Source organism: Typopeltis vanoorti, chromosome 22 (genome assembly GCF_054136105.1).
Source record: "Typopeltis vanoorti isolate ZY-2024b chromosome 22, IOZ_Tvanoo_1.0, whole genome shotgun sequence".
NCBI classification, from domain to species: domain Eukaryota; kingdom Metazoa; phylum Arthropoda; class Arachnida; order Uropygi; family Thelyphonidae; genus Typopeltis; species Typopeltis vanoorti.
Genome location: NC_143570.1, coordinates 32,148,525 through 32,170,570, shown reverse-complemented (window position 1 = coordinate 32,170,570; position 22,046 = coordinate 32,148,525). Strand labels below are relative to the sequence as shown.

The window sequence follows — 22,046 nt, the reverse complement described above, 5'->3', positions numbered from 1 at the left end:
GTGCATGTAATATAATAGAAAAATTGTCTGTTTCACTATAATCCTTTCTCTGAATTTTTAAACAATGGGATGGCTGCAGTTATTGTCATTTGGAATTGAGGCCAAACTAATCAACCCTATGTCAGTGGTGTACTATATCTGGTAATTGCAAGATGCATTCTTGCTGTTATATCCATGATTATTCAAGAAAATTCACTTTCAAGCCTTCTAGAAAGTTCTTTACATCACAGCTGGAATTGGAATTCAGATCTTTCCAACAAAAGGGCAATGGGGGGATGGAAGTGTGACCACAAAAAATTCTTTTATAGTATATTTTATTTTTTTTAAACAATCCTTTCAAAAAGTACAATTATTCTAAGGAAATGAACATTTATTTTGAATCATACTTTTTGAACAACAATGAATTAAATTAATTATTCTAAAATAGAATATTAAAATCTTGTTTTTTTTTCTTCTTCTTTTTCCTCTTGCTGGCTACATCGCATTTGACATTAATAAGATATCCCGTTTTAAAAGAGATGCCACACACACACACACACACACAGGTAACCCTCATATAATGCAGGTGTTAAGTTCCACAGAAATGCTGCGTTATATAAATCGCGTTATGTGAGACTCAGATCACATAGAAAAAGTAGGGTTATGTTCCGAAATCGTTTTTTTTTTAAATTATATAAACATCAATCACATATCCAACAAAAAAATATTTTTATTTAATTTAGGTAATATATGTAATTTAAGAAAACATATAAACTATGAAACAAATACATTGTATAAAAATTACAAATTGTACATAAACTTCATTGCACATAATGCATAAATGTTTTAGGCAAAATAAAATAAAGTGCATATTTTAATCTTTCATAGCACGAGGATTTGAGGATCAGGTAATAAACATTGGTATTGTTGAACTCTGAATGGTCTTGTTACTTCGTATCAGCAAATCATTCAGATTTCAACAAGCACAACTCAGCAAACTGAATATTTAATAGTAGAAAGTACTTGCATTTAGTCAAAATCAAATAATATTGTCAAAGGTGTGAAATTATAAGATAATGAAATATAACACTAAGAATGTATCAGTTTATAAAATTGTGGAGAAGTATAACAGATTGGAATTATATTGTGTTATTTAGATTTTTATAATAAATTATAAATCAAAATTTAGTATTATACAGTGCAGCTGAAATTAACTTGAATATTCCACTGAACAAAGTGTAAGAGTGGGTCCAAAGGTTTGGTACGTGTTAGTGTAAGCACCTGAGGCTGCGTAATAACAGTTCCATGATTCCTACCACAGAAAAAGTGCTGACATCATTGGAGATCGAGACTAGCATAGCACCGCACAGGGGTTTCAGGAGGAGATAGGGGGCGATATGTGATGAATAATATAAGTGATTGCAGGAGGAGGAACAAGGCTTTTTTCCCCGGGATTCGAGGTCGTGAGGAGGGTCCAATCGAGGTAGCAGTTTCCAGGCAGAACAGCGGGCGAGGATGCGTGGCAGCGGGAAGTTTGAATCAGGCAGTCCATGAAACTACGGACGGAATTCCAGCGCGACGCAGCTAACGCTTTCATTACAAGAGGGGTGCTATGTCGTAGATGTTCCCGTAAAGTCCTCAGATGACAAAGGTAGCCACTGAGTGAATAGAGGATAGCCACTTAGCAGGAATTTAACACCGCGAGTGATCCAAACAAGGAATTGAACCTCAGGTACTTTCATCAACAGTATTAACCAGCAGACCCATTCCGTAATCGAGTGAAGGTAATTTAAACATTTGTTATTTATGTTTTGTGAGCCTGTTTGTATGAAGAGATTTAGATGCAAGAAGCATGAAATGTCAGAACAACATTAAATAGTGAACTTGATTGTTCCAGTAGGCTATTACCAGATATTGAGATTGTTTAAATGAGTTTAACAGAATAGTAGAGAGAGGAATTATGAGCCATAAATTAATGATAATTTAACTTAATGTCCCCAGATTTATAGAGAGAATTGTTAGATGAGTGAATTGTGTTAATGAAGCTTAAGTTTAGCAATTTACTAGATATAAAATTTTGCATGCATTAGGCAGCTCTTGAAAGAATCAAGTTTCCTAACTTAGTTTTTATGTATGATTGTAATCTTAGCAAGAGTGAACTTATATAATTGTATAGTGTATTTAAAGTTGTAAAATAAACATGTATTTTTACCCCAAACTGAGTCTTGCCTGACTAAGAGCATCAACTCACCACTCTAAAATTACGAACTTGTCACGAGAGGGTAAAAGTTAAGTTGAGAAGTTTTGCCACGACTGTCTTAAGGAGTTAGCAGGTGTTCATATATTTGAGTTATTGGAATTGTCTCCCTGAATAGTGCATAGACTGGCGCAGTCATTAAAAAATATAAATGTGTTTATGCCTAAAAAGGAGATAGGACCAAGAATCCTGGACGGTACTTAGAGCAACTGCTTAGTAAGCTTGATAGATACGATTTAAGTGAATTTGCATAAATAATGACACAACATCATGTAATCACCTGATGCATTATTACAAAACAGTAGAGTAATTCTGTCTTTGGAAACTTTGAATTCAGGAGCTGCTTTTTCATTTTTCGAAATATAGGCATGTTTTTGCATTTTTTCTCCAATATAACCCGATTCATCCATTGAACACCTGGTCTGCACTATAAATGTTTATAAACTTTGAGATTAACATGCTCAGCTTGAGATTAACACACTTATGAGTTTAATATGGTAGAAAACGAATACAATTTTCAACAATAAACACACTATACAGTAAACAATTGACGTACATGAATGCTAAAGGGTATTTCCCATAATATGAATTTGCTACTTATAACTACATGTGCGATACGGGCAGATGCAAATTTAACAAAGATCAAATTTGATTTCAAGTCGCACGGTGAAAAACAAATGAAGATAAACGGTTACTACAATTTGTAGACTGCATTATATCGAAACTGTGTTGTACAAGTACTGCGGTATATAAGTGTGTGTATATATATATATATACACACACCAGTGGTGTCGCGTGCCCATTTCAGTTGGGTGTGCTGTCATGTGGGTTATACAACCCATGCTACAAATTTCACGTCGATTTCACCAATTGCATGGGCGTGTGTCCGCAGAAAATTTTCCGGGGGGGGGGGGAAGCTTGGAGACAAATAATTACTTCAATAAATTTTTATAATTATTGATTTAATTAAATAATTACATCAATAAACGTCTTTTAGCTTTTTTTTTTTATGTAATTATTTGTCGACGTAAACTATAAATACATTATTTTCATTTGCATCGATTTTAATGATCTTTAATTCTTGGGAAAAAAAAGGTATTCAGAATTAATAGTTTTTAGCACAATTTCATATATTAAAAAATTGACCAGCATATTTTATTAAAAATCAACTAATTAATTAATCCTAAATTAAATTATTTCAGTTTAAAAGCGAAAAAATCATAAAACTAACAAGTAAAATAATATTAATTACATACACTTACCTTTTAAAAATGTATTTTTTTTGTTTAAATTTGTTTCACTATAAATTTACAATTTGCACTTCACTCTGTAACCCACTAGACACAGAGGGCAAACTAACCAGTCACTATTCACAAAAAGATGAACCAAATAAAAATACAAATATAAAAACCAAATACAAATATAAAACAGGAAGACATGTTTTATTGCTGCAATAAAACACGGCTACCCTGCAACAGGCCAACCCATAATAAAATTTTAAGACAGACAAAGCGTTCCCAGAGTAGAGGGTGTAAGATTACATATTTCAATCAATTTTACGATTATAATTTGTGGAATTTTTTAATTTATTCCGGGGACAGTGCCCCCCCCCCTGCAGACACCCATGACTGTGTGAATGCATTTTATTGATGTATAAAAGTTTTGAGAGGGCATAGCACATCAGTACTGCACTCATCTTAACTGGTCCAATGCAATTAATTGCAGAATAACTTTGAATATTTCTGCATAGAGTGGGGGAACAATCTGTTTTAGGATTGATTAGAAAACAACAATGAAGGAGAATGCTATATTTTGTTGGTATATTTGAAATACTCAAAGATGAAGTAATGACATGTGAGAACAGGAAAGAATAAGTGTGAGTAGAAACACATTCATTAATGGTAAAGAATAATTAATAATTATCATTTGTGATATGTGTGTCCTATAAGTTGCTGGGTAGAGCGAATAGCATGATCCTATAAATTCTAAACATGAATAAGTGAATTTATGATGGCATAATTAAAAAAAAAACTTATGAAAGAGAGAGACTATTGTAGGAATAAATATGGTTTGATGGAGCAGCAAATCATCTCGTAAAATTTGTTGCACATGTTATTTGTATTTCTCTGGTTTGTATATTTCGCTCCATTTTCCAAGAATTTTATTTTGTTTACTGAGACTCAGTATACATAACATCCAATCATTATCGGAATTATCCACACTTTCGGGAATCCTAAATTCATTAGTTTTTTTTTTTTTTTTTTGTATCAGTGGCTCTTCTGTCTTATCAATCTCACATATGCTGGTATTTTGTTGTAGATCAACAATGTCTTATAATACACAGAATATTCATTTTTATTCAGGAATAGATATTTTTACTGTGTATTGTTCCGAAGACTAGAATAAAAATGTCTCTATACCGTTAAAAAACTTTGCAACCTCAACAGATGCTATACTGCACAAGCAAAAGAAAAAACAATTAGCATTTTTCTCTTAACACCCACTTTCAAATTTTCAGTTCCAGAAAACATGTGTAACATCTGTTTGTAATAAAGCCATCGGATATAGTAAGTGACAACATTCATTTGGATCGGTTGACACAATAACCAATCACAGCCAGTAGATGCTGAGTGAGCTCAAAATTTTAGCTCACCTAGACACGCCTTCTCAGCAGTTTAAATATACTAGAAAATTAAGAATTTGACACGCTGTGCCCTCTTTACATCTCTTCGAATGGCTCGAAGTGTATGAATTTTGAAAGCACACCCGGGCTATTAACGTGAATGTGACACAATGTTTACACGGCGAAAAGCACCTTCTTCATGAAGCACTAATGCTTTATTATCCTCATGAAGAGGACAATGAAGCATTAGTACAGTATATTGCGTTCAATTTTAGGAATCACGCGAAGTCTGCAAACAATTGGGGAGTCTTTAACAGGAATAAATGCAAAAATATAATATCGGTGATACTGATATTTCATGGATGAGCACTGCACACCTAGCACACCCGGAATATTCGCCCCTGATACACACACACACAACTTGGAAAAGTCAATAGCCACCATAGTGTGAGGAGCAAACAGCTATGGTGTCCACCTTAAGATGTAGGACCTTCTTTTTGCTGCAATCACTGCAGCAATCCTACAAGGCATACTTTTAACAAGTGTACAATAGCAATCAATAGGAATTTTGGACCATTTTCCTGTAGACATATAATGACATCCCTTGACCTCAACCGATACACACACACACAACTTGGAAAAGTCAATAGCCACCATAGTGTGAGGAGCAAACAGCTATGGTGTCCACCTTAAGATGTAGGACCTTCTTTTTGCTTCAATCACTGCAGCAATCCTACAAGGCATACTTTTCACAAGTGTACAATAGCAATCAATAGGAATTTTGGACCATTTTCCTGTAGACATATAATGACATCCCTTGACCTCAACCGATATTCCAGTTCATTCCACAGATATTCAATAAGGTTAAGGCTCTGTGCAGGCCAGTCCAGTGTGGTGTCATTCATGTCCACAAACCGAGTGGTTACAGCAACAGCCTTATGACACGGTGCATTGTCTTGCTGAAAGAGACAATGGTCAGTTCCATAGAAATACCACAAAGTAGAATACATTGCATGTCAAGAATGTTCAGATACCTCTTGGAGTTCAATCTTCTTGGTACCACAGTGGTGTGAGCCAAACCAGGAAAAATAAGACCATACCATCACATTGCCACCTCTGAATTTCATAGTTGGGGTTATGCACTCTGATAAGAGACATACACTGGGCATCCACTACACCTGTCCATCTGTTCAGTAGAAGGTATAGTGTGATTTGTTGCTCTATACTTTCAAATTAGAATCACTATTTTACCGTATTAAATCACACACAAAGAAGCCAAAAAGAAACTGTTTTAATTCAACTAGTTTTCTGGAAAAAACTTTTCATGGGATGTGTTCTGATCAGCATGAACAATTGGCAATTGTGAGTTACATTACATAGGACAAAATGGCAGATCTGGGAAGATATGCCAATCAGAACACATCCAGAATGTTGAAAATGAAAGAAAGCACAAATAAGGGCTGGTTGCACATACAACAGATACAAAACATCTAGTAGAATGGCAACAAACTGAATGCTCCACATTGATTACTGCTTTTACTCAAGAGCATTCAAAGAATCAGCTGAAATGATGAAGTATCCTCTACAGTGAACAAAAAACAAGGGGTGATTTTACATCAAATCTGGTGTTCTTTAATCCATCACGATCACTTTTATCTACCAGCAGTATATAGCAACCACAAACCAGTAGCCAGCGTAACAGCAAATGCTTTTCATTGTTTAAATGTTTTCAAATTTCTTCACAAGAAATGTTAACTGTTATTACTACTTGGCTTGTTTTTTAATTTATTCATGCTATTTCCTGAAGAAGTGAAACAAAATTTTTCACAAAACTAGTCAAATTAAAAGTTTATTTTTGACTTCTTTGGGTGTCATTTAATACTAGAAAATTAGCGATTCTAATAGGTCCTTTCTCCATAGAACCCACACAATGAGATCTATCCACTCCCCTAGCACCCTAGATCTCTTCCTCACTAGTGACCCTTCCAAGTACACTGTAAATGTTGTATGCCCTCTAGGTAATTCGGACCACAATCCAGTGCTTATCTATTCTTCCATGGAACAACACTTACACTGCTACTCTCAAAGAAGAGATGTGTTACATTATAGCAATACCAAGTGGTAATGACTTTCATAACTTCCATGCCTTGTTCCTGTGGTTAGTTGGATTTTGGTCTTACTAATCTAAATATGTACTGAACAAATCACTGAAGTAATCCTTCTTTAATAGTATGTAAACATACATTCTCCACTTCACTCCACTCTAAACTGCAATCCTCTATCTAAACCTTGGTTCTCTGAAAAGTGTGCCAAGGCTGTACAAGAAAAGAATTGAACATATTACAAGTGTGCTTCCATCAAGAATCTTCTTTTACCATTTATACCAAAGTTCAAAACAGGTGCAAAAAATTATCAATGCTTCCAAAACCAATTTAGAAAGAACCAAAGCAGGAAACTTGCATTGTATCCAAATGGCAGTCACACCTAGTCTCTTGCTAAAGATTGGTCATAACTTTTGTCCAACCCTTCTCCCATCCTTGATATACCCAGTTAGCTCTATGGCATCAGCATTCACAGAAAAAGATAATTTCGTACCTTCATACTTCTCTTTATATGCATGCATAGTTGATCTTAGCAAATGTCCTCTTAACTATTCTAAATGCTCAGCACTCAGTGCCTCTGCTTTTCTTTCACTAGAAAGAGACCAGAAGAATCTTGTCCAAATCAGATAAAAATCACCTGATCCAATGGCATGCCTCCAATTGCCCCAAAGGTTTGTGCTTCAGAGTTAACTCAAGTCTTATGTCGCCTTTTTATGCTCTCTCTCATTCCACTGCCATCTACCCCACAGCCTGGAAAATGACTTATGTTCAACCTTTTCCCAAGAAGGTGACAAAGCCTACCATCACACTATTACTACCCAATCTCTCTCTCTCTCTCTTTCATCTTAGTACTTGCTAACATAATGAAGAGACCATTAACATCCCATTCCTAAACTAATTTCAAGGCACCCAACTAATAAACAATCACCAATATAGCTGCTGCTGCAAATCAACAGGGAATTTGCTTACATGGCACTCATCTCTGGACTAATACTATGGAAAAGTCTGGTGAATCTCAAGGGAGGGGGGGGGGAAGGCTGCACTTGATATCTCCATGGCCTCTGACTAGGTCTGGAACACAAAGGCATATTAAGCGCTCATCATTTGGTCTGCCCAATGTCCTCTGTAACTGGGTTACGAGTTTTTTGACTGGACGACCTTTTGGACGCACACTACCTCTGATGGCAGTGGCTTCTTATCATTAACTATGCAACTAATGTTGGAATTCAATAATGCTCTGTTCTCTCACCCACCTATGACCTACTCCAGTTCACCAACTCAATATGCAGTTTTGCTCATAAACAATACATACACTCCAACTCAACAGCAACAGAGTTCAAGATCGGTACTATCGACTGGTACTATATAGCTGAGGAATTGGATAAGTACTAGACTGACATAATAGGGGTGACTGAAACAAAAAAAACAAAAACCGGTGAATTGCAGGCGATTTCAAGTAGAGTGATGTGGGCAAATATCAGAATTGGGAACTGGACAATGAGACTTATTTGTGCCTATAGTCCCACAGAAGGTTCTACTAATGTATAAGTGGAGGAATTTTTTGAGACTTTAAGAAAGCAACTGACACAATAAAAAAAGGTAAAGTTGGTCCTTGTTGGGGATCAAAATAGCAGAGTAGGAAATGATTGTCAGACATACAAAACTATTTTGGGAAAATTTGGAGAAAAGAGCTAAGCTAATAATAATGGCAAATACCCGTTGGATTTCTGCTCAGGACATGGACTGGTTATTACTCAACACCATGTACCAACATAAAAATGTGCACAAATTCACATAGAGAGAAGAGGCAAGGAATAAGAAAATTCTCATTGACTATGCTATTGTCGATAGTGATGTTTTCTCTCTGGTGCAGGACACTAGAGTGTACAGAGGATTTGAAATTGGAAGAGATTACCATTTAGTCTTGAGCAGGATAAAATTCAATTTCATATTGAAAAGAACATGTAAGAAAGTTTTAAAGTGAAAGTTGAGCAGCTTTCAGATGTGAACTGTATATTAAAATACACAAACATTATTCAAGAAAAAAATGAAAGAGTTTGAGAACAGGAATCAAACCTTGGAGATTCAGTGGCAAGCTCTGAAGAAAACATTGACTGATTCAGCCAGAGAAGCATGTTGTGAGGTTGTCTACAAGAATAGAAAAATCAGAACTTCATGGTGGACACAGGAAGTTAAAGAAGCAGTGAAGGAAAAGAAGGAAGCATATCAAAAGTTCTGGCAAATAAGTCAGCTTGTACTCTTAGAGAATACAGAGACAAATGTAAGAAAGCTAAACACTATATAAAACTAGCTAAACAAAAGTCATGGGAGGACTTTGGTAAGAACATAGAAAATAAATATCAAAAAGATGGCAAGATATTCTGGAGGTTGTTGAAGAAGCTCAGAAATGGAGGAAAGAGTGTTGTAAAAGGAATTAGGGATGATAAAAGTGATATGAAAACTGGAGAAAAAGATATCCTTAAAGTATGGAGTAATTACTTTGAAAAACTGCTAAATGAAACTAGCGGTCATGACAGCACAATGATCAAATGAAGAATGGTCCAATTAAAAGTGTTGCATTCAAGCGCAACCATAGTCTTATATATACATAAGCTAAAATTTATTATATTACAGGCATTTAGGAACAGAGAGATTAGCTTATAATTATAACATTTGTAAATATTATAGAACTATCTTTATATCAGAAGAATTTGTAAATGTTTTAGATTAATGTTTTATTAAATGTAAGAAATTTAAATATAAAAATGATTTGTTCCAACTGGTTTGGAACAAATCATTTTTTTTTTTTTTGAGCAAGGGTTCCGGTTTCTGTCTCTTCCCCCTCCTCCTGCATGCAGTGAGAGTGATATCCTCAATGACATGCCAATCATATTGTAGGGGCCCAGCCTCTCTCCCATTCAAGGAAACAGCAGTAAAACACTCTGAACAGTATTTATCACAGAGAGAGAGAGAGAGAGACAAAAAACTATAATCATTGTGTTCTAATGGTCAGCTGCCATCTGACTTGATGGCTGAATAACAGATGAATTACTGTTATTTCAAGAAAAATACAAATTTTTATATATATATTAAAATATTAAAAAAAATATATAAACCATACCTTAGCTCCCTTTTTATCCCCTTCTGTTCGGACACCAAGAAGCCGGCGCAGAAGATAGTATGATATTTCTAATTCTGTAAATATTTCAGGCAAAGCTCCCACAGCCCCCAACACTTGACCAACCATTCGATCAGCTCTTGATAAAGTAGGATCTATTTTGGTGCCTACTCCTGCAAGTTTCATTATACAAAAGATTTATATAGTAAAGGATATTTCAGTAATAAGTTTTTAGGTTCAATAATTAAACTAACAGTAATTAATATAATTACTCTATTAAAAATTATAAGCATCTCTCTAAATAAAGGATAGTGATAGTCCAAATCATGGGTGTTTTAAACCTCAATCCATCTACCCAACTCCAACAGAAATGACAGCCTCACTAATCCAGATCTGGATATCGCAAATAATCTGCCTCCCAACAAACCTTACTTAATTGTTCTAGTACAACAATTCTAATGTGGTTCCAAGCCTTCCTAGCAGATGAAAGACAAGTCTGCTTCGTTTATAAATGGTCTTTATCAAGGAATGCCAGTGCATCAGATTTTGGCAACACTTCAGGCTAAAAAAAGTGTACATCAAGACTAAGTTCTATTAAATACATGCAGAATTAGCATTACCACTAATACCATCATAAGGCAGCATAAAGCTAAGTGCTCCATTCCACCAACAGCTACAGGTTTAAGTGGTGGTAAGTGGTAAATATCTTTCATCACCTGTTGAAATACCATCACCTTGCTTATTAGAAGCCTGAAGTGGCTGCAGCTATGTTTGGTCACTAGGGTGGTTTGGAGCAAGGGTTCTGGTTTCTGTCTCTTCCCCCTCCTCCTGCATGCAGTGAGAGTGATATCCTCAATGACATGCCAATCATATTGTAGGGGGCCCAGCCTCTCTCCCATTCAAGGAAACAGCAGTAAAATGGTTCCATCAGACCAGCTGCTGGCTAGGGTACAGGACCAAACCAGTTAGTAATGAATCTGGAGGCTTTCTAATCAGCTGGCTTCAAATTCTGCAGTTGCAAGTCTGTTACCTCTCATTGAAAGCTCCATTTCCTTTTTATCTCTTCTTCTTCTTCACATATAATGGATCACAACCCAAAGAAATATGACACTGCTATGAATCACAAAAATTCTCCCACAAAAAAAGTTAAAAAAAAAAAAAAAAAAAAAAAAAAAAAAATGACCCCCCCCCCAAACATTGATTCTTACCAAAAAAAAAGTTTCTGCATCCACTTCACCAACATCCGTGGCCTAAATAGTAATACAGATGATCTGCTATCCTTATTAGAATCCCAACTGGCAACCTTAATTGTCCAAACTACACATTACACAGTTCTTTCTACCACAAAGGCAATTCTTGTGCTTCATCAGAATTGACATACCATGTCAGAGATTGTGTACCTCCTGAATACATCCTGTTTCATCTGCTTTGGCTTGAAATTTCTCTACCAAACCAACCTGCCCTTTTTATATGCTGTCTCTATCATGCTCCAAACTTCATTAACCACTTGGACAACCTCTTCAACTCTCTCTAAAGCTCAACCTTCTACAGTCAAAATACTCTAATAATTAGGTCATCCTTCTTGGAGACTTCAACATCCACAACTCAAATTGGCTTCCCTTCTCCAGTTTCATTGTTCAAGCAGACAGGGATGCTAACGTGTTTGGCATTAGCAATGACCTAACACAGTCCATCAATTTCCCTATCAGAATAACTGATAATCCCCTCCAATTTGCCAACACACTTGATTTCTTCCTAACAAGCTCTCCTTCGAAGTATACCATGGATGTCAGTTCTCCTCTTGACAACAATTCAGATCACAACCTCATATAAGTCTCTTTTGCCAAAGAACAACTTTCACCACCAGTGCTCAGTCTTGTGTCCTTTGGTACTATAATGGTGCCAAATAGGATGTCTTCTGTGACTTCTATTCCTCCTTTTAATGGTCCAAACACCTGTTCAACTTAATAATAGAAATCATTCTCACAGGCCTCCATCCTTTATTCCACCCCAAATTCACAACCAATCCAAATCCTGGTTCTCAAAAAAGTGTGGCAATAGTAAAAGAAAAACCTCTGCATACCACAAATGGCTCAAGACCAAAACTCCAGCTGCTCACTCTGCATATACTACCAGCTGAAAAAGAATCATCAATAAATCCACAACGAAATTTGAAAGGGCCAAATGCTGCAAATTTTCCTCCTGTCCAAATGGCAGCCGAGCCTTCTAGTTCCTTGTCAAGGTCCGTGAGCACAATTTTTGCCTACCCAGGTTTCCACCACTCTCACATCCGGATGGTACTGTGGTTACCTTACCTAAAAGACAAGGCCAACTTACTAGCATCGCTCTTCTCTTCCAATTCCTATATAGATGACCTGGGCAAAATTTCCTCCACTCCACAAAGAATTGCTCTCTCCATGTCACATATAGTCTTCCACCAGAAAGAAATCCGAAGAATCCTTCGGATTTCTTCAGAAGGAGGAAAATTTGCAGCATTTGGCTCTTTCAAATTTCAGTCTTTCACCAGAAAGAAATCTGAAGAATCCTTAATAGCCTAAACACAAATAAGGTATCTGGTCCTGATGATATTCTACCTATTGTCAAAAATTTGTGCCCTAGAACTAATACCTATCTTGTATTACCTTTTCAATCTATCTGGTTCAACGGGCATCTACCCTACATCATGGAAATAGGCCCACATCCAGCCCATCCCAAAGACAGGCAATAAAAGTCAACCAATAAACTACCATTCAATTGCTCTCACTTCTGTTCTCTCTAAAACTATGGAGAAAATCAGTAATAGCCAATTTCTGCACCGCCTAAGACCCACCAACTAATCAGTGACCAGAAATACAGATTCTGCCACTGGCAATCTACAGTCAATCTTCTAGCTTTCACCACCCAAGTCTGAACTCAAGTTACAGAAAAATTCAGAGAAACTCATGTAGTTGCTCTTGAATTTCAAAAGAATCTGATTGGGTTTGGCACAGGGGCCTACTTAGCAAACTGCCATCCTGTGGCTGCCTTCCACACTCTGAAACTGGATTGCCAACTTTTTCAATGGTCATTCATTGTGTCATGGTGGATGGTTTCTTCTCCTCAGATTTCCCCACCAATGCAGAAGTACCCCCCAGGGTTCCATTCTTTCACCTACTCTCTTCCTTTTGTATATAAAATGAACTACTTTCACAGACTTCCTCCTTTACATTTGACAAACCTTGTAGTGCTCAAGTATTAGAATCCCCAAGATCTGCCTTCACTAATGTTGAACTCCGATCTACTAGCTATATCTCAATGAAGCAAGGACAACCTTGTGAATTCAGTTCCACGAAAATTCAGTCTTGTCTGACAAGTACCCCCCCCCCCCCCCATTGCTTTCAATAATAACCAAACACAATCAGATTTCCCTTCTTGGACCTATATCCAAGAAAAAGAAAGATCAACTGCTGGAATCTTCCAATATCCATCACCAGCAAATCTGAAACAGTTCAGCAAAAAACATCCACTTGATGCTTGTTTGTATGAGAAGAAAGTTATGAATGACTTAGTCCCAAGAAAATAGCTAACATATCTGTATAACAAAGAAAATAGGTGCTTATATTGTTAGTACTGCTTAGCCTTTGAGTCTCCCAACACTCGTAATCCATCACCCTTTGTATGTGGCTTTAGTGACTACAGGCTTATTAGCCAGAGCTTGGTTTTACATGAATAGACAACAACACATGTCAGAAATGTTCATCAATTTATCAGTGTGATTAATGATGGCACCTTAGATAATTTTTTTGCATCTTCACTAATTGAAAAGAAAGAAGTGCTGAAGCAGAGGAGTATTATCATGAGGATTAGAGACATCATAAAGATATTAGGCAAGCAAGCAATTCCTCTTCGAGGTCACAGAAAAGAATTGGCCTACACTCTGGATAATGAAGTTCTGAATCGTGGCAATTTTTTAGCTACAGTGCAGTTGATGGCAAAATATGACCCCATTATGGCAGCTCACATTTCTGCAGTACAAAACAAGTCTACACAGAGAATCAAATGATTAGAACAACACGGAAAGGCTCAAAGTAAAGGCCTTGGTGGACTTGTTACATACCTAAGTAAACAACTATTAACATGTTAATCCAAATTATGGAGAATATGATAAAAGAAAGAATTAGTCGTGAGGTTTCTCAAGCAAAATATTATTGTATTCAAGTTGATTCAACACATCCATTAATCAGTTTAGCATTATTATTCAGTAAGTGCTTAAAGGTGTTATCTGTGGGCGACTACTTTCAGTTGTGCCAAGTAATGATGGTACAGGACATGGACTTTTTGATCTATTGACTGAATCATTACAGCATCTTAAGTTTTAAAAGAGGTAAACCGTGAGTAGACATAACTATACATAAAAATATAACGGAAAAACTCACGTAGAAAAATTATTTAATGGTATAATTTTCGCCCGTGTGTCACAGGCATCTTCAGTACAATTAGGCACAAAAATTAAACATTAACTGACAATTCCAAAAAGCGCCACCTAAGTAGCTGGTGTAAGATAACTAAAAAGGTCAATAACTTTCCTAAAAAAAAAAAAAAAAAAAAAAAAAAAAAAAAAAAAAAAAAAAAAATTAATACAATAAAAAGTTAGGAAAGATTAGCTGATTTGTAAAGTACTATCTCCCATAAAGGGGACAGACGTAAGCCGTCGGATCTGTTTAAGTTAGGAGAATGAAGTAGAGTTTCACATGCTTCTTTATAAAGGCGTTCCATGAGAAACTGACTTTTGTGAAGAACTCTTGTCTTTTTCCAATGAACTCTGTGTCTAGTGAAGATGGCATGTTCTGCAAGTCCAGACTTTTCAGGTTTAAAGTATTCAATATAAGATTGGTGTTCTTCTAGCCGAATGGAGGCAGATCTTCCCGTTTGTCCGAAATAACATAATCCACAAGAGCACGGAATCTGGTAGACACCTGGATGATTGAGATGTGGAAGCTTGTCCTTTGGAGAAGCGAGAAAGGTGGAGATTTTTCTAAAAGGTCGAAAGGCAACAAAAATATTCAGTGGTTTTAAAATTTTTGCTATACGTTCACTGATGCCTTGTATATAAGGGATGGTAATGCGCGTTATTTCCTCTGTGTTTGAAGAGGGAGACATATTAAATCTACTCAAAGTTCTTTTAATGAAGCAATTCTTATAGCCATTAGATAGAAAGGAAGAAGTTATATATCGTATTTCTTTCTGTAAAAGATCGTCTGTAGAACAAAAGGAGTGGGCCCGATGAACCAGTGTTTTAATAGTTCCTGCCTTTTGACTGGGATGGTGATGAGATTCCGCATGGATATAATGGCCTGTATGAGTCTTCTTTCTATAAACTGAGAAATGTAGGTTACCATCTGGTTGGCGAAGAATTAGAAGATCTAAAAAGGCTAACTGCTTATTTGATTCTACTTCTAGGGTAAACTTGATCCTAGGATGAAATGCGTTTAACTTATTGAGAAATTGTTGAAGTTCATCAGAAGAGCCATTCCATACAGCAAAAATGTCATCGACATATCTGAACCAATGAGTAGGTCTGGGAGAAATATTGTCAAAGATACGTTGTTCAAAATGTTCCATAAAGAAATTGGAGATAGCAGGAGAGAGAGGATTACCCATTGCTGTTCCTTCAATTTGTTGATATAACTTATTTTTAAAAGAAAAATAACCAGAATTTATTACAAAATCAAATAAGTTTACAATGTCTGAAGGAAATTCCTGTTGTAGTAATTCAATACTTTCCGAAAGAGGCACATTTGTAAATAAAGAAACAACATCTAAACTGATCATGATATCAGAAACGTCCAAATGAAGATCTGAAATTTTATTTTTAAAATCCAAAGTATTTTTTATATAAGTATCAGTTCTTCTAGTTGAAGAGGAGAGTAAATTAGATAAAAATTTTGAGATTTTGTAAGTTGGGCAACCTATACAATCTACGACTGGTCTTAACGGAATGCCTGGTTTATGAACTTTTGGAAGACCATACAATCTAGGTGGACGACCGAAGAAGGTTTTAAGTTTTTTCTTTTGATCTTCATTCCATGTAGATACATTATCTATAAGAGAATTAAGTCTCTTCAATTGACTCCGGGTAGGATCCGATGTAAGAGGCCTATAAGTTGAATAGTCGCGAAGTAAAAGAGACATTTTTCTCTCATATTCCTTCCTATCTTGAATCACTACAGCCTTCCCCTTATCAGCTTTCGTAATTATTAAATTATTGTTATTCTTCAGTGATTTCAATGCTTTAAATTCAGAGTAAGAAAGATTAGGACGAGGAGGCTTGGCATGAAAAAGAATTTGTGCACATTCAAAACGTAATCTGTTGGCTGTTTTTTGGGATAAGGATCGAATACCCCTGTCTATGTTATGAAAAAAATCCATAATAGGCACCTTATTCGGCGTAACAGCGAAATCATATCCTTTTGATAAAACAAAACGTTCACAGTCTGTTAGTGGACGTCCGGAAACATTTATGACTACTTTATCTATATCAATAGTAATATTACTGGATCTAGGTAAGCTGACTAGTGATTCAAATTTGCGTTTCAGCTTGTCACGAGAATCATTGAAAACCTTTAAGTAAGAACTCGAAGATATGCGCATTATAGTAGTAAAAGTTTCAACAGTTAAAATAGATTCCAGAGCAATTTTTATATCCATAATTTCTCTATTTAAGATGGCAAGAGATTTTTTAGCTTCGTGTAGCTGAATATTTAAAAGAGACTTACTAGCTTTGAAGTAGATCCGATGAGCTTTTGGGGACCTAAAAACTTCTTTTATTTTACAACAGGTTGGAATAACCTGGGCCATCTTACATCGTTTAAGGAATATCAATCTGTTAATGCATTTGGCCTTCTTTATCAATACTTTACCGTATCTAGCAGATTGTCTGGAAATAGACTCTCCGTGAAGTCTAGCAATAAGTTTTAAAAAAGGTAAACCGTGAGTAGACATAACTATACATAAAAATATAACGGAAAAACTCACGTAGAAAAATTATTTAATGGTATAATTTTATGAAGATGCCTGTGACACACGGGCGAAAATTATACCATTAAATAATTTTTCTACGTGAGTTTTTCCGTTATATTTTTATGTATAATTACAGCATCTTAAAATTGATCCCAAAAATTTTTATCTGATAGTACAGATAGAGCTGCAAGCTACCATTGCCAGTATAATGGTTTACAAAGTAAAATTACTGATGTGGCTGATCAATATGGTACTATGCTCATGTGTTGAATTTGGTGATAACTGAAACAACAAAATGATGCGTGCCTGCAATTTCTTTGTTTCAATTTGCTCGAGATTTAGCAACTTTTGTGAAAAAATCATACATGAGAATGGCTGTATGAATAGAAGTTGTTGGAAAACACCTAGAACAAGAAAAAATAAAACGATTAAAGTTAATTGATGAGACAGGATGGTCAGGAAAATCCAATGCAGCAACAACTATATTTGGACATTTTGACGATGCCGCTGTCAGTACTTTTGTAAATCTCTTGACATGCTTATCGATGATACAAGATTCAGGCAAGTTTGATGCAAAAACAAAACAAGAAGCAAATGTTTTATTTCAGTCTTCTAAAGTTTGAAACAATATTAACAGCATTTACTTACTTGTATATATTTGAAACTAAGCCTTGTTATCAAGTTATTTACAGACAAGTGGTTTAGATATGTTTACTGCATGGAGTATAATAGATTCAGCTACAACTAAGTTGAAGGAACAGACAAGACTATTTGATAACGTTCACAGCAAGGCATTGAAATTTGTAAATAAATATAATGACAAGATTTCATAGTTGAATATGGATGAAAATCAAACATTGGAAATTGACTCTGGAAACAGTTAAGAGGCAGAGGAAGAAGAAACGAATGACAGATGAGCTTATAGATGATGAAGGAAATTCCTCAGATTCTCTAGCTGATTTTCGAGTAAATGTGTTTAACCTAATAATGGACTGCATTGTCCAGTCACTAGATTCACGCTTTGTACAGCACAAAAAGTTGTATAAAGATTTATCTTGCTTGGACCCAGAAAAGTTTAAAACTATTGCAGAGAAGGGCTTTGAAGATGAAGCATTGGAAGGTATTATTAAGCTGTCTCCACAAATCAGCAAAGATCAAATAATATTGGAATTGTTTTCTTTTGCTTCAACCTTTGATGTATTAAAGCTATTGCTTAATAATGATGGTGAGAATATGGATTCCAGTTGCAATGTGTAAAATGTGTAGCACTTGCCCATCATATGTACTAAAAATTCTGCATCCAACAGACTTCATGACAAGGCATATGATAACCTTTATGAACTTCATAGTCATCTGCATACTATCAGTTACTCAAGTCCAATGTGAGAGGACATTTTCAAAGCTAAAGATCATAAAGAGAAGGCTAAGAAATTCAGTGTCTGAGGAGAACTTGGAATCATACATGTTGCTATCCATTGAAAAGAAATTGTTAGATGAATTGGATGGAGAAGTAATTATTGACAGATTCGCACAATCATCTAGTGAATTCAAGCGATTGCTCTTAATATAGTGGACTGCACGAAATATGCTTCTGAACTACCTGTTAAAGTGTAAAATGTTTAGTACAAGCAAACTATTTAAAAATATCCACTATTTATTTAAAATGAAATTTTTAAAAAAACTAAAAATTCAATTATAACAATTATTTACATTTAGTATCCACTGTCAGTAATACATGTATGTAAACATATGTACAATGTAATTATTAAATAATATACATTTATTTTGCAAAAATTTTAATTGTACCTTTTTTTCCACTTATGTATTTTTTGAAAATTTTATTTATTTATTATAAAAATTAAATGTAGCCTTATAGTTGTGCCCCCCTTTGTCTGCTGGTAACCAATATTTTTAGACCCAGTCTGCCTCTGACTGTCACTGTTTGAAACAATGTAAAAATGCAGCCAACTCTCACTATAATAAATCATGAAAAAGCCTGGCCAATGCCTTAGAACAGCACTCCTGTTCTAAAGAAAATTTATTATAGTAAACTGTTCACTATTAAACAATATTTGATCCTTACAAGTTTGCTGTAGTAAGAGTGGAGTGTAAAACATTAATGATTTTTGTTCAAATTTAATAAAGCTCAGATCAATAATAACCAACAGAAGACTGTAGCAGCTCTATGTATAAAAACAATTACCAATTAATCCTCCTGGTACTGCAAACTGCAAATCATTATGTTCTGCAAACAGAGAAACAATACATGAATATATTGGTTTACACATCAACTTTCCTTCTTGGTCTTTTGACACTATGCCTGGCCTCACTTCTATTTCTTGACCCACCTAATATAAAATTTAAAACATTTAATTTGAATAATGTTACATAACTTAAGAAGGCTAGTAATTAATTTCATAAAAATCATCAAGCTATTTAATAAAAATTATAAACAATTTACTTTTGCTTTCATTTTGATGTTCCATAAACTTATTCAGGGGAATCAACAACATACAAGTAGAGGTATGACAATAAGGCAGTTTAGCAACAAAGTTAAAAAAAAAAAAAAAAAAACCCATATGCACACATACACGTGGATGAGAGTAGGGGTGGAAAGTATGGGACAGTCAGGACAAGATGTTAATTAAATCATTTGAAAATTGTCTATGAAAATGTACACACTGCCACGAAATCACTTTTGAAGTAGATCTTCTTTACATCATGTTTAGTGTTGATAATATCGTGCACTGAGACTAGACATCCTTTTTTGATGTACTTAAGAGTCCCTGTTTAAGCACATATTTCAGTTGCCTTCCTAATTATGCACAGAGTTGACCCTCATTATAGTGAATTTCTTTCAATATTATGAGGCTTTTACATATTGTTTAGTGAGAGTTCAATGACTTACATGAGCACAAAAACTCATAGACTACAACCTGCTGTTGCAGCAGGTTGTAGTCTATGAGTTATGTGGATATGTGGAAGTATGACATCTTAAGTGGCAGGAAGGAGGAAATTTTCTACTTAAGTTTGAGAAAATCAGCACATAACATTTATAATGATAAAAGATTAGTAATGGAATGATGCTTACATAACGAAAAATTATTATTTAGTACCAGCAGAATTTTTGGCTAGATTTCCTAGCAACTACTGTCAACGCATACAGATGAAGAGAGATAAAAAAAAAAAAAAATTAGAACAACACGTAAAATGTGAGTGTGACAATATATGCTTTTAAGTGCACGAGAATAACTCCATCTACAACTATTAGAATTCAAAGAAATAAATTTAAATAATTACTAAGTTATGAAACATATAGGGATATTACTTAGGATAACTTTCAAAAATTGTGAAAGTTTATGAGTCATTTTTGTTGAGGTTCGGTCTATGGATGTCACAACTTTCTTAAGATTTTAGTTTTATTCCAATGAATTCTATGCCTAATGGATAAGGCATGGCTAGCCAAACCACACTTATCATTCCATTACTAATTTTCTATCATCATGTCACTATATATTTAGTATTTGTATCCTCTACAGATAACATTTACAAGTAATGCAAATTACATTTACCAACAGATTAAAAAAATTTTTTCTGTTTTTTTTTTTTAAACTAAAAAAATGTTACATTAAACTGTACTTACCAGAGATCTGATATTTGTTATAATTTCAATGGTATTTATTTAATTCACAGAATTTGTTAAATGTGTAGTTGTTTATTGTAAAGACATTCACATTTCAGCAACAGTTTGGCAACCTTTATTAATTTCTTGCTTGCCACAGCATTGGACAATTGCACATGCACAGCAAAGAGATTATGGAAGACTGATAGTGGAGTTGAAGAGCATCGACAGACAAGGAGAAAACAGAACAGAGATAAGAGGATCTGTTTTGGAAGTTCATGTAAGACTGAAATAGTAACAGGTGTCTCCAAAAATGAATTTTTAAGCAGAGGTGAAAATTGTAATTAAACAAAGAATAAACTCCTCTCTGGTTTTCAATGTTCTACAAATGCTAAAAGGAAAGTTTGTCTCAAGGACACAAGTGAAAGAGCTACATAATTTGTAAAGCAGCACAAATTAAGTAAAATCCGTTTTCGCTAATAAAAGAGAATTTATGATTATACTTCCTAATCTATGACCTGTACGATAGTATTTATGCTCAGTGTGACAAACTATGGAAATTACTGCATAAGTCTTAAGGAAGTTTAAAAAATAAAAAAAAAATTACATTTTTAGAAAAAGCTTTATAAATTACTGTCTAAAGAACAATTACTCTCCACGGAATTTTGCTGTGAGAAATAAGATATGCAGCCATCTGGAATACTGATATTTAATTTGGTAATAATATTCATTAATTTGTGAAATAATTCACACACTACTTCTGACAATAACATATCATGTTAGGGACCACAAGATGGCAGCACTTGTTTGCCAGTCTTTTCACTGGATGCCAATTAAAATTAGTGGTAATCTTTGGCAAGCTATCTTCGAGTGGCTCCTGCTGGAATTGTACCATCCACTCAGTCTCCAAAAGTTAGATAGGGCTAAATGGCCTCACCTACTCCCTATAAGGGAGTAAAAGGTGTTAGCTGATAATAATTCTAAGAGATCTCAAAGATAATAATTTTAATAATCAGTAGGCCTTGGATCCAAAATATTTTTATGTTATTAATTTGAAAGTTTATATTGTGTATACCTTTGTTTAGTCTTATTAATATATATATATATATATATATATATATATATATATATATATATATATATATATATATATATATATATATATATTTTTTTTTTTTTAAATTTGTTTCTGAGTTAATCATTTCCTGGATTAACACATCTAGTGTGCACACAACACTTCATGACCCCACCCCACAAGAAAACATATCTTCACCATTGTATATTAAACTAGGTTTCATGAAAAACTTTGTTAAAGCAGTGGAGAAAAATGGATTTGTATTCTAGTA

The 22,046-nt window shown here is 34.7% G+C and overlaps 1 protein-coding gene across 1 annotated transcript in view; it reads right to left on the bottom strand.

The window, feature by feature from the left end:
- Positions 1 to 22,046, bottom strand: part of eIF2gamma (eukaryotic translation initiation factor 2 subunit gamma) — a 183,349-nt gene that overhangs the window by 16,263 nt on the left and 145,040 nt on the right. The window contains exons 10-11 of the mRNA XM_090412319.1: positions 19,282 to 19,426; positions 10,083 to 10,252 (exon numbers count right to left, since the gene is read on the bottom strand). Of these exons, the coding sequence (XP_090268445.1) occupies positions 10,083 to 10,252; positions 19,282 to 19,426 (315 nt within the window). The remainder of the gene's footprint in view (positions 1 to 10,082; positions 10,253 to 19,281; positions 19,427 to 22,046) is intronic.